The sequence below is a fragment of the Molothrus aeneus genome, chromosome 1 (assembly GCF_037042795.1).
Source record: "Molothrus aeneus isolate 106 chromosome 1, BPBGC_Maene_1.0, whole genome shotgun sequence".
NCBI classification, from domain to species: Eukaryota; Metazoa; Chordata; class Aves; order Passeriformes; family Icteridae; genus Molothrus; species Molothrus aeneus.
In genome coordinates this window covers 113658530-113672832 of record NC_089646.1, presented here as the reverse complement: position 1 = coordinate 113672832, position 14303 = coordinate 113658530, and the positions used below count along the sequence as shown (strand labels likewise).

Sequence of the window (14303 nt, the reverse complement as noted above, 5' to 3'; positions counted from 1 at the left end):
CATCTCTTTCATTTGGTTATGTCCAGCACAGGCTGAATGCACTGAATCTTGAGAAATACCTATGAAATCAGCAGCTTGGCATTTTATTTCTTCTTTTGACTGACATAATTCTGAATATGTAATGAAAGAACTCACTGATCTTTTTATTTGTTTAATATCACATGACTTATGGATGTGATCTGCTGTACCTGGCCTAGCTGTCTGGTAAGTTTTTGACAATGGCATGAAACCACTGATGTCAGCTTTGGAGGTTGATACTAAACTACTGTATGTACCTTGTTCCACAACTGATTTCTCCAATATATTCTGTACCAATTCATCCTCATTAGGCACTTCTAATGTCTTCCTGTTTGTGGTTTCTATTAACTCACTACTTTTGTGGCTTACTTTAAAAAGCATTTCTTCCTTTATATTTTCTGAAGACAGCTTTAATAAACCATTGTCACTCATCTCATTAAACTTTGGATTACTGACACTTGATTTTTTTCTGCTTGAATGAGCTACCATGCAATACTCAGATGTTTTTTCTCCATTCTGTACTTCCTCACTGTAGGAAAACTGTCCTATTGTCTTCTCTTGAACGTCTTTCTCAGATACCAAGGTGACACTTTCTACTACTGCTTTCTTTTGTCTAACACGCCTTGGCCCAGGGGTGGGAGGCCTATAAAAGCGAGGCTTGATATTTTCCTCAGGTACATTGCTTACATCTAAATCTGCAGAATTGTTCTTCTCAGAGACATTACAATCAGCAGTTTTCAAATCAGATTCTGATTCTTTTTCTGACACTTCCTCATTGGATTGCTGTAACGAGTCTTCCTCTCCTTTATTGCAGCTCTTCAAAAATGGAGCATCTTTTGGATTTATACAGTCTGATGTATTTACTTTGGATGAGCAGTCTTCCACATTCATTGCAGAAGAATTGCAGATGGAGACATTTTTGTCATCAGAAAGGCCAGCACGACTTACGGTGGTTGTCCACTTAATGGTTTCTTCCTCTTTAATTTTGAATCGAACTTTCATTTCCACTGTGATACTGCCATCTTGGTTAACATGAACAGACTTCTCAATGTCATCTTGATACTGTGCCACAGATAAGTCTTCACCAATAACTGACTGATTTCCTCCTATCCCATTGTGGCTGTCAAGAACATAGGAAGAATCTGAGTTGTTATCATTTGAGTTGTTATCATTGCTGGATCCTTTATCAGAAGAAACTGAGTATATCTGAGATCTTGAACTAGAGTCCATTTCAGCTCTCACTACCCATAATTACATTGAAAGAATACAGATTCATTCAGTAGACAGAAAGTAGAGCAGGCAAGTACCATGGATAAGGATCCAGATGATGAGACAGTGGACAGGCAACAAAGGAAAAGAAGAAAGGAGAAAAATTAGTATCAAAGACGCTAATGAAGTGTGTTATTTTACATACTTTCTTTTTTTATTTATTCTGCATTAGAAAGTACAGAAAAAAACTCCCAAGGGTAATCTCACTATTCATCTATGAAGTTTTCAGAGAAAGAAATATGAGAAAGTCTTAATCAAGAATTAAGCATTTAAACGCTTGTCCACTTATTTTTATTTTACAATAAGTTCTTTCTAATGCCAGAACTACAGTCTTATTTGAAGCTCCAAAGCCTAAAAAAAGTACTGGATGACCTCATTTTATACTTAGTTGAGAGCTGATGTTGTCTTGAGCTTTTCAAAGGATTCATACGTACTCACTTGTTTGAGTTTCGAGCTACCAGCTTTACTTCCTCTTCATGCTTTAGTGATCACTTCCTACTAGTTCTTACAGTTATCACTAAAACATGTCAGTCAAGGTCAATATATATGTTCTTGGACTTAATCTAACAATCTACAGTACATTAGTAACTACTCTTTGTAATGTCACTGACATGTGACAAAAGGGTTCATATCCAATCCTCTGACCTTCTGTAAAGAAGGAAACATTGAAGTTCTTGAACTCCTTGTAAAATCTGAACTTAAATCATGACATTCTGGAACACATTTATGTATCTGTACTGTAGAAAATGTGCAAAACTCAGTAAAGACTATGAGAATACTTCTAGACTTCAGTGATTTTTGAATGTTGCCCAAAATGTGTTAGCATACACAATATATTTTCCCACAATATATTTTGATTACTCTGCAATAACTTGGGTCTTTTAAAAATTTTTTCTTTTCTCTCCCACATAGTTATCACTGAAGAGTTGAGAGCTAAAACAACATGAGTGAGAAAAAAGTTTTGCTATCTTCCAAGGTCTTCTTCATGTGCAAGGGAAACAGTGCAGGTACACCCCCAAAAAGGTATGAACAACTGCTACTGGTATCTAAATATATATATGATCCACCATTTGCAAAAAGCATTTTAACACATATAATATTAACTTATCTACATTTCTTGAATTTAAGTTTGGTTTTTTAAGTGGTTTCACATCAATACTTTTACAGTAATATATTACTGTTATGGAAACACGTCTATAACTTGAGGCAAATGGCTTTACCATGAACTGAATAAGAAACAAAGGCTTGTACTAATTTTTCTAACACAGATCAGAACTTATGCTTCACAAAGTAAAAATCTCACCTTCCCTGTCTCAGGAAATGGAATTGGAACAAAGATGCTGAAATTTCATTTTCCATGCTTTCATTTCATCAGTGATATCTCCTACATCCCATATTTTTTAAATTCTCAGGTTAAAGACAAAAAGAGGGGGTTTTTTCCTCCCTCCTTCTGTGATTGCTGTTGACTAAGAATTAGAAGCAGGAGATAATCATATTCAATAACTCAGGTTTTCTACAATTGCAAGACTGTCTCAAAGCAGAATCTAGGTAGGATTTTTGTTTCTGCAGATCTTTCATTCTCAAAATGTTCTTATTCATTCTCTCTTGACTCATTAGTTATGCTCTGCAAACAGGTCTCAAGCTGTGCAAGTCAAAGTACGTGAAGGCTGAAAAAAACTTAAATTAATAGCCTGGTGGGGAGATAATAAACTGCAAGGAATGTGAATGGACCTCCCTCAAGAAAATGGAAATCAAATGTCATATATTAATGTGCTCCATGACACTGTCAGGGTTACTGTGGAAAGTCTCAGTACAGTAACAATTACAGTGTTCCTTGGGTTCTCCAGTACAGCATGAAGCTGTAGCAAGAGTAGGCAGTACTCTGGATTAAGGAAGTTCCTGCAGACAGCACCTCAGCCCTACAGGATGCTCTAATGTCAGGAATTCCCATAGGATTTAAAGCTCTGGTACTGCAGGATTTTGTTTCCCTTAGGCTATTCATCTAGCCTGACTTCATTCCAAGAGCTCCTCATGTTCTGGCTCATCCACTGGCCACTTCACACTCTTCCTGATCTTATCAGTGTGATCCTTCCTGATCCTTTTCAGTGGAGCAACACGGTGAGTAACCAAAGAGAAAGTACATATTTGTGTATCTCTCCCCAAACTTATTAAAAAGTATATATAACAGCCATGAGGATCTAGGAATGGACAACACTGTTTAGGCAAAAGCAGCTTCAAAAACATGATGAATTTGTGAGTGGATGGATGCTATACTTATTTTCCTATTTATGCAACAAGAGAAGAAGAGTAACTCATGACAAGCCAAACCTCCACTTGTTAAGTTCTGAAAACCAAAGAAAAGTTTTGCCCAAGCAATTCAATGAGACCCTGAAGTAGCCTGAGGTTTTACTTTTACCACTGTTATTATTAATTCTGACAAAAAAATTAATAACAATGGCAATCAAGTGAATTAAAGTGAAGTATACTCATAAATTTTCATCCATGTTTTAAGTCTATCAGAAACAAAATATGCATAGTAGCTGAGTATTTAGCAGAAACTTGCATTTTAAAAAGAAAATTAACACTTTGATCTTTCATAAGCTTATAGAGGAGTCACAGCAGATATAAACAGTTTCAACTGGCCTTTCTGAATATCCTTGATCCTAGTAAGATTGTCACTGTTTATGTCTTATGCTGAGAGAGATAAACAAATTATTAAAATACAAATTAATTCAAAGAACTTACTCTTTTCACTTTCTGACTTGGCATTTGCTTTTGGGTACACACGATTTCCAATTCCAAGCAATCTAGCAGGTCGCAAATACCCAAGGGATTCATAATTGCTTGGTTTAAAAGGCTCTCTCCCCGCTGCGACTACAGCTCCAGAGCACAATATCAGGGCCTGAAGATTAGGAACCTGGAAAAAAAAGTAACATTAAATTCTCTGCCTTAGTAACCACCAAAAAATAATGTAAGAGGTTCATCTCTTTCAAGCTTTAATATCTTCACTCCTTAGTCTCTACATTCATTTGCAGCAGACTATTAAATATGCATCACAGCATGGAATTAATTTTTCAATTCCTATAAGGCAATTCCTATTTCTGTGAGGATGTATCTAGTTATATGAATATAGTGGATAATTACTTCAAGAAGCAACTTGATCAAAATTTTGTTAAACAGATCAAAATTTTCCTAAAATTTAAGTGTTTAGACATGTAATTTTGTTTCATTGTTGCACAGTGACTGCTCATAGTCATGAAATATGAATATGCATTTGGAGGTAGGTATACCTATGAAGACATGGAGGAAAAATTTAGAATACAGCACAAGCAGTTGACTCATACTTCCACAAAGGAATAGGACACCACCATAGAGCATTATACTTTGGAAAAGACCTCTGTAGGTCATGTAGTCTAACCCTCTACTCAGAGCAGATCTGACTGGATCAAAATGCTCAGAGCCTTGTCTGACAGTTTTAAATATATGTTCCAAAATATATTGCAAATTAACACTTACAAACTGTACTTCACTAACTTGTAGGTAATATGGAGAGTTTCCCAACCTAATATACAATTTCAACAAGTGAAGGGAAAGCAGGAGATTTCTTTTGAACTCTTCCAGTTCTGCACAGATTTCTCTTTCTAGATATCTGCTAAGTGTAACCATAAGTGTTTTTCTGTGGTTAAACAACAGACAGAAAAAATACTGAGATGAAATTATACAGACAGCATGTGAGACTAAAATCTGAATTATTAGTGCTGCACCATCCGAGTTTAGAGGTACAGAACTTGGTCCATGGTTTGAAACTACGATAGGCAATCAGGTGTCAGAGTTCCAAGTCATTAATACCAAACCACTCTGCATTTGTGCAATGATAAAAATGCATGTAGACATTAGATATTCCCTACTATGTTCTAAAACATTAAGAATCCCACATAAATATCATTAAGATTAAAGGAAGATCTCGTGTAAATGGATAAAAGTACAGAATTGGGAGCATGCCTTTAAAAGGTCTGAGTAAGAGGAAAAAAAATTGTTTTTTTCTCTTTGGCTTAAAATGAAATGTGTCCTCACTAACTTCTCTCTGTTCACAAGATTCCAGTATATTTCCTCCAAGCCAGTAGCCCTTCTGAAGGGGGAAAAAAGCATAGAAGGTAAACAGATGAAATCTAGCACATCAGATCATACATCAGGACCATGTTTCAATCATGGATACAACTTCTTTTTTATTTAAAATATACTAGAAGAAATCACAAAAAAAAGTCAGTATTCGTCCTTTCTCTCACCTTTCTGCCATCAGTAGTATAGAGCTTTGCAACTGGATATTGCATTAACTCACTCATATAATCCAGAAAGGCCTCAAATGTTTGTGTATTTTTCTTTCCCAAAACTATGGTGCGCCTAAGTCTTACATCCCCATTTTTGAAAACAAGCATCTTTTTGGGAGTTGTTATCCTGCTTTCCCGATGGCCAAACCCATCTTCATTCTGCCTTGCTAATTGCACAGCTCGCCGACGAGCGCTGACAGGCCTGCTGATCTGCCAGGGCAGTGGCTTTTTGCTGGCCTGTTCCAGGTTGATGGGCTTCATTTTCCTCTGATGGGAACAAATATAGGATTTTCCATCTTCCAGATCCTCCAAATTGGTGATGCTGTGTCTCCCTCTTGGTGTACTAATATTCCTTACTCCAAAAGGTAACGGGACCCGTTTGGACAAACTGTCCAGCAAGGCATCGAACGTCTTGTAAGACCTGCTATTAACAACCATTTTGATTCCATTAAACTGGGGATCTCCGCTTTTATAGAAACAAATCCGTTTTGCCACAACAGGTTCGGTAACATTGAAATGGCGCGCAGACAAACTCTGCTCACTCTCGGAGGAGTTTGGATGATTCGCCGAGTAACTGCTTGAAGGTGTTTCACTCATTTTGACAGCAATCTGGAAGAAAGAGGAGATGGATGTAAAACTTCCTCTGTGACTAGTAAAATATGATCTACATTTTGAAAGGTGCAGGAAGAGGATTTATGAGTAACCAACAGCAGCATGTTGTGCCAAAAATCGTTGGATTTAAATGGATTCAAGCTGTTATCACTAAATTCCACAAAGACTCCAATACTGTCAGATTAATTTAGCATAGCTCTACTTGCAAGTATTCCCAAAACTCTCCAATGTAATTTCAAATCTCTTATCATTTTGGTACAAGAGACCTTTTCTTAGAAGGAGGTGGTTTGTCAGTCCATCCTTTCTTGAGCATGAAGCTGATGATATTTCACATTTAAGATATTTAAGAAAAGTCCTTACTAGGAGGGAGCAATTTGTGCTATAATATATGCCTTTTTTAGTCCAAAATAGCTAAACTGAAAGACAATGCAATTCAGTCTGATCTTATATACTAGTTTCATACCAAGGCAAAACCATGGAAGTCAAAGAAAAGTCTCCTGATTCATGGAACTGTAATCTATACAATAATAAGGCCCAAAATATATGTTAGAGTGAAGTTTTATCATAAATTGACATATTATTTGCTTTTCTATTACAAGTTTTATGTCTCACAATACATATCTACTACAACAGTCGTAATTATACTGAGACAAAAAAACTACTGACAAAATAAGGCATTTTTAGCAAAAGAAAAGCCTTTAAGTCCCTCAAAAAGATACAAAAAAATCAGGTATTCTTCAGGAGAAGTAGCCTTGAAATGAAAACATTTAAAAACTGGTCTTATAAACAACAAATTATGTCTGACAATCATATTGATAGTCTTCATGCTTGTAAATAGAGCACCAATCTTTCCATTTTAATCCAATGTAAATACAGATACTGTAATGACAACCCTTTCAGTGACTAAAATAACTATTTTGATGATTGGCTTGCTTTCACTGGAACACAGGGTAAAAACTTTCAACTAATTAGACTCAAGGAAACAGTTTCAGTAGACTTTTACTGAAAAGCTACATAGCAGCCTCAGGGAACACTTGTCATCAAAATAAAAGAAATTAAATTCTTTGATGATGTAATCTTAATATAGCTGCCATATTGAGTAATGGAACAACCTCTGGCTACCATGTATTTTTTAATGAAGCTATGGAAAACAGTATTTTGATTCTTTTAATACTGCATATATCCATTCTGAAATTGATAAAAATATGTTGTTTCAAGACAATGAAGGTTCAAATAAAGTCAGATTTGATAAGATTTTATCTTACTGTGTTCTTACAGCTTTTCCAATAATACTTCAGCTTCAGCTGAAGTGCAATAATGCACTGCTTCAGCTCAGGTGTTTTGCCTTCACTAGGAGTTAATTATTTTGAACACTGATCAGAGCACAGGAAGAAATGTCTCCCTATAAGACATAGTTTATGCTGTAAAATATACTCCTCTAAGTGCTAAAACTAAAAAATAGCCCAACAGGACTTCAATAGAATGATGTACTCTGACTGATTTGCATAATCACAATTCCATTTAAAATAAATTAACAAATTTTAAAAGCCTAAAAAATGAAGAAGAAAAAAAGCATTTAATTAAGGAATAAGCAAGAAGAAGTTTTCAAGGTTGGCTGCAGCAATTTATACAACCCAGCTTCTGAAATGGCTTACTCTCTGTAGGAGGGAGGAGCTCCACTTCAACTGAAACCACTGAGAGCTACAGTTGTTCATCTCTTTCGGCAGATCTAGTCATTAGCTGAGTAAATTTTCGCTATACTTCTCTACTGAGAGGTTGGTTGGTGAGTTTAGACTAGGGACACAATTTGAAACAGACATTTTTTGTTGTAAATTTTATGCTGCATGCGTCATTCTGCTTAGCTGGATGTTCCTAGTGGAAATCCATAAGGACAATTTTTTTGCTAGCTGCAACACAAACTTTCCTACTCTCTTAGCAGAGCAAATGTTCTACTTGAGTAAAAGCAGCAATGACAGAAGTTCTTGAGTGAACTGAATGTCACATTACTCCATTTCAGCTGGCCAAGAGTGGAGTTTGAGAGCCCAGTCCAAGATCTCTGGGGGAAAAGCGCTGTTGTCAATAATGGCCAGAGAGGAAAGAACAGACATAGCTCCTCAGATACTCTCTACTGTACTCCCAACACTTTCTGAAAATGGAGTGGAATTTCATCTACCTGTGTGATTCAATTATTCACTCTTACAAGAGATAAAATAGGTGGATTTTCTCGTGAGACCAGTGACATTATTCACTTTAGAATTAGAGTCTCAGAAGCTGTTCTAGATATTTGTGCTTGTGCAAAGCAGTCAGTTACATAAGCATCAGCATTTGAAAGAGAAATGCAACAGATTTTACATAAAGCTAATTATTATACTTAGTCTGGGCACTGTGGAAGTACTGAAATCCAAGACAAAGAGGGAATATACATATCAATTAAGAAAACAGACAATTTTCAGTGTAAACATGAACTAATTTAAACGTACAAAACTAACTAAGAAAAATAAGTTTACCTTAGGAAAATGGATGATAGATCTTTATTTGGCATACCACATTTCTAGCATTAATTTTAATAGTAAAAATTTCTTCCACATCTTTTAGATACCTTATAATTACCTTTTACAAACAGAAAACATTTCAACAATTAACAATCTACTTATTGTGGAAGTTATTTTTTCATACTACATGCCACCACAAAATACTTTAATTTCATCATAAACATACTATCAATTTTCATACTTAAATGATATCATTCTAAAATTAAGAAATAGCTGATATCGCATGAAATAGGATGTCTACTAAAATACTTTGGCAACTAAAATGTTGAGAAATTTATTCTCCAATAAAGTCAAACAGAAATCAGAATTTAATCTTTTCCCTGTGTTCTATAAACAAACCACCACAACATTTATGCACAAAGCTCAATTCTATAAAGACACTAAGTGGAACACTTTGTTCTAAATACATAAGAATACTTTCAACGCCATAGAGCTGGTAAGCATTGCATATAATTTTATCATACTCACCCAGAGTCCTATGTAAATAAAAAAGAGAATAGCTTGTTTTCAGAGATTTATAAATTGTACCACATCTATGTTGCATGAAACAACATCTTTAGTCTTATTCCAAGTATGCTCAGCCAGGAAAAACATCATAATCCACTTGCTTAATCTCAGCTAATGTGAATCACCAGACCAGGTTCACCACAGGCAGCTACTGCTCAGAGCAGAATGTCTAACATCTCATCCAGCAAGTCCTCTCATATGATGTTAAAACAAAATTTACCTATTAAATATTTTGTTTGTATAATTTTCTATTTACCTAGATTGCCCAAGAGAGTCACGTAACCACATAAAATAAAAATGTGGGTGGGTAGCATGAGTTATCTAAGCTACCTTCTTGTCAGAGTAGGTTTATCATCCAAACTAAATTCTTTAGTGATAAAATTTTTTATTATGTTAAAAATGGGGCTTCTACCACTCACCTTCTGAGACTATTTATTAACTATCTCTAATTATTATCTACCCCTAATTCTTGCTTTCCTTCATTCAATTCCTCAAGTTGATTCTCTTTGTGCTAAAGATTCTCCCATATTTTTCTTTATTCAGATAACATAGTGAAAATAGTTCCACAGTTTTTCTAACACTAGTCAATAAAACATGAAAGTCTGAAGGAGTTTTGTCATCCATGAGGCATTTTCATTTCTACATGTTGGAAAAAAAGCCATGACTATTAATATGTGTGAATATAGTTCAGGAAGAGATAGGAGGATTATGTTTAACTGTATTTTAGTTATACCATGGAATGTGGATTTTTTTTCCTTTTTCCAGTAGAAATACTGTTCCCAGGTGGTGACTGTTCCATCTAATTGCCAACAGATGTATAATCTGATTTGGAGCTTCTTTGCTTAATCAGGATTACACCAAGCTCTCAAAACTAGCTGTGTAGAACAGTAACAAAAACACTGCTCAGAAAACACTACCACTACATGCTGTAATAAGTTTTTAACCAGTCTCCTTAGTAGAGAATTCAACATTTATAGCAGTTTCATGACTTTCATGAGATATATAGGTACAAACAAAGATTAAAAACAAAGATTAATTAATAACATTGCAAAGATATTTTGCTATATATAAATATTGCTTTTTAAAATAATATATTAGTATAATAATTTTGGTCCTTAATCTATTTTAGCTAATGTACTTTTATTCTAGTCAGTATTCTGTTGTTTACACTTGTTAAGAAGATGGACAAGTGCAAACTCTATTCTGATGTCTTAAAACTAAACTGCTTATAACAGGAATTTCTATTGGGTTGGATATCCCTGCAGTGTAGGATTTAAAACATCACTGCTACCCTCATTAACTTTCCAGTGCATGCAGAGTCACTTTCAATAAACAGCTAATCCATCAGTGACTTTCATGTATCAGTAGGACTGGGGACTCAAGAGATCATACTGCTGGGACCTGGTGATGATGGCAATCAAGTGTCACCATTTGACAGTGTAAATGCCTCTTATTTCTCTAAGACTTCAAAAGGCTTGCAAAGCTTCTGTCCAGACTTAGCTTAAAGGCCTACTGCATTCATTCTTGTACTACAAATATTTCATTTATTCTGAAAAGATATAAGAAATCATCAACTTTATATTAAAAATAGCATCAATAGAAGCATGCTTTACTCAGGCTTAAAGCTAACAAGTCACAAAAAAAATTATCACTGTTCTAAAGCAATCAATATTGACACAGAAACACCTTTCATCCATTCATTTGGGTAGCTTGGCTGACATCCATGGAATTGTTAAAATTTTGCAGTAAGAATTTAGCCCTAATATCTGGAGAAGAGTTGTTCTTTTGTTCTTTCAAAAAATTGGTCTAGAAATTTGAAGCAAGCAAAATCATGCCACATGAGAAAACATATCACTGATTAAAATTGTAATGGCAAGCATGTTTACAATTTTTTTTGAGTTGCTGTCATTCTCATTTTTAAATGACAAGCCTGTTTATCTCCAAAACATCTTTAGTTCTAGGTTCTAATACTAAATATTACACTTAACCTGTTGGTGCAACATCCCTCTTGGTCCTGGTTTTTTTAGGGGTTATTGACTGGGCTATGACTGAAATTACGACCATATCACTGTGAGACTGTCACTAAGTTTCAGTGAGAGGTCTTGTCTCTCACTGAAAAGAAGCAAAAAGAAGAAAGCTCATGTTTGGCTCTTTGTGAATGTAGTGCCAGGTAAGTACAAAGGATCTATTCTCATGATTGCAGGCCTCAGTGGAAGTTTTCCCTTTTTTTCCCCAAAGGTTGCCCTCTAGGAAGGCAGTGGAAGAGACACAGCTGCTTTAAGGTCCAGTGCCTGCAGTTAGCCTGCAACACCATTCTATGAGGCAAAAGGCCCAAGTCCTGCACCCTAAGCAAACACATGACCTACTGAGTTCAGCCCAACCTGGGCTGAACCAAAGCTCCAGTGGAAGTTTTCAAAGTCCAAGGTTTCTAACTGACACAAAAATTCTTTGTATGAGACCAGAAAAATACACCATCAAAATAATTGTAACAAATATTTTTATCACTACTCTTCCTGAGTTTTGACCAATTACTCCTCCTTTTCTACATACTTTTCTTCAGTAACTGAACTGATTAAATGTTACAAGTACCTAAATACAACCTACACTTTCCACCTCCTTCTACAAGTCCTCAGTGTTTCTCAAGACCATTATCATACCTAGGAAACTGATGCTTGAGAAAGAAAAAGTGTGTTAGCAATTACATGTACAGCATGCTTGCTGATAAATTCTTTTTTCATTAGCAGATAATCAGCATCCCAGGTTGAGAAATATAAGCAACCTTTTCTGCAGAATTACCCTGAGTGGGAGCAGGGTCAGGGCCATGTGTGCAATGAGGACTTCCCTGCCTGGCAATCCTATGGCCCTTGAAGGAGACCCTTTGTTTAAGTCAGAGCCATATGGAGCAGCAGTGAACACTTGAGTATTTTTATCATTCAAGAGTGAGTCACTTCTTTAGAAAGGGCAATTGCTACACCAGTTAAACTAACACTGTTGATTTCATGCCCCAAGAAAATGCTGATAACGTGCCTTATATTTCTAAGTCCCTGCAACCTCTTATGCTTCTGGTTTTGTTTTGTTGGGTTTTTTTTATTGAACTGCTCAGTAAGGTATGGAACTAGGAAACTGCTATCAAACTAAAAAGGAAATTACCACATTAGAAGCAGGGTCCTGGGTTAAGTTCCCTTCAATGTGCCCAGTCTGTTTACATCCTTTCCAGCAAAGCTTTCCAAAAAATGTAGCACTATTTATAAGTTACTACTGATAAGATTTTGAACCATCACATTACAATATCATTTTACTGTTTGATATACATGAACTTCTAATCAAGGTAATCCTCACACACTTTTATTCATTAAATTCTCCAACAGAGATTTGATAACCAAGAGCTGAGGATGCAGAATGAGGGGAAAAAAGTATGCCTTTGGGGAGGAAAACAAAATAAAATAAAACCAGAGCTCTGCTTTTAAGAGAACTCTGCCTGAATGGTTAGCTGAACTGAAAAACTCCTGTTTGAGTTCTGGTTTTTGACCACCAGTACATTTAACTCAAATCTGAATACCATTTGTGTTCAGTAGACAGATTCCTCTGGGAAATGTCTGGCCTTCCACAAGTACAAATTAGCCCATCAGCTTTAAGTGAGCTAGGATTTAATTCTGTAATGTATAGCCAACCTCAGATTTAAATGCATAACAATTCTCAGATTAGTTTTCCTTATTTTCTTGCCTCAGATGTACTGAACCATCTACACTTACCTTCTGCTCGGTAGTACATACTAACTGAATGCAAGAGTCAAAATATTCTCATTTTTTCTGTGTTACCATCTGAAAAAAAAATCATCCTAGACTGTGTTTTATTTGTTTACAGTACATTTACACAAGTCACTGCACTGATATGTGAATGCTTATAGAGCTTCTCAAATTCTTCAAACAAATTCTTCAAACAAGACAAAAAGGGACTAGAAATTTTTCCATATCCCTAGTTTTCATCTTTTACAACATTTAAAAAGTTTCTTTTCTTCCTTAAATATTTGCTTTCATGACCCTCACAGCCCTTTCACCAAACTAATAATGCAGTTGTCTCTGTACCATCCTTAACATGCCATGATTTGTAAAAAAGTCATATTACAACTAACTGCAAACCTAATCAGTGCTGTCAACTTATTAAAGATTGATTTCTTACTGTATTGGTCATAAAATCTTAATGTTTTACTGAAAATTTTACTTAAGACAGCTAGGGCTGTCATACAATCTTTTTTTATTATTATTTTTTACCTCCTTTGTATTTCTTAACAATTTGTTGATTTATAACTATTATTCTTTGCATCTCCCAAAGAGCATGGCCAAAGAAAAAAATTAAGCAGGCAGCACATGAGTTTCTTGATCAACTTGTTTTCATCTTACCTTGCCATTTGCCTCAGTTTGTCTACCTGAAATTCTATGCAATGGCCTTGCATAGAACTTGCCAACTTTCCTATTTTGTGGAGACATTGTGAAGCACAAACTAAAGTGACTATGAGAGAACCTTTTGGTTCCTTCTGGAAGATATCATAAAACCTTTTGCTAGGATCTGGTCTTATTTCTTTCATGGCTTATATATTTTACAGCTTTGCCTCCCACAAAATACAAATGAAAAGTTTTAATGTAAAAGACTACATCTCCAAACATCTGCTGCCTACTCCTGTAGGTGCCCAGGCTCCTGAGACTCCCAAATTACTAACAGTACAACTTTGCTGCTGGGCACATGTACAACTATTCCAGCTCTGACAACTCTAAGCTGCTTAATGTCTTATCTTTGGTGCAATGCACAGTTCATCACTGCTTTGCCAATCTTGCCTGAAGAAACCTGACCATCCCCTGTCCCAGCCCAGGCAGCCAGCTGTTGCTGTCCTCTATTCCTCTGGCTAGCAGTTAAAGGGATCTTTCCACTCCAGAGATCCAGTTCCGTGCCTGATTTAGAGCAAGGGTTTAAGTCCGTATATCTGAGCCTGTGAACCAGCTCAGTGCTCCTCCTCCTGTCC

At 35.8% G+C, this 14303-nt stretch overlaps 1 protein-coding gene across 1 annotated transcript in view; it reads right to left on the bottom strand.

Moving 5' to 3' along the window:
* RP1 (RP1 axonemal microtubule associated) overlaps positions 1 to 6212 on the bottom strand; it is a 164908-nt gene extending 158696 nt beyond the window's left edge. The window contains exons 1-2 of the mRNA XM_066547495.1: positions 5574 to 6212; positions 4033 to 4204 (exon numbers count right to left, since the gene is read on the bottom strand). Coding sequence (XP_066403592.1) covers positions 4033 to 4204; positions 5574 to 6212 — 811 coding nt within the window. The remainder of the gene's footprint in view (positions 1 to 4032; positions 4205 to 5573) is intronic.
* Between the last annotated feature and the right edge of the window lie 8091 nt (positions 6213 to 14303).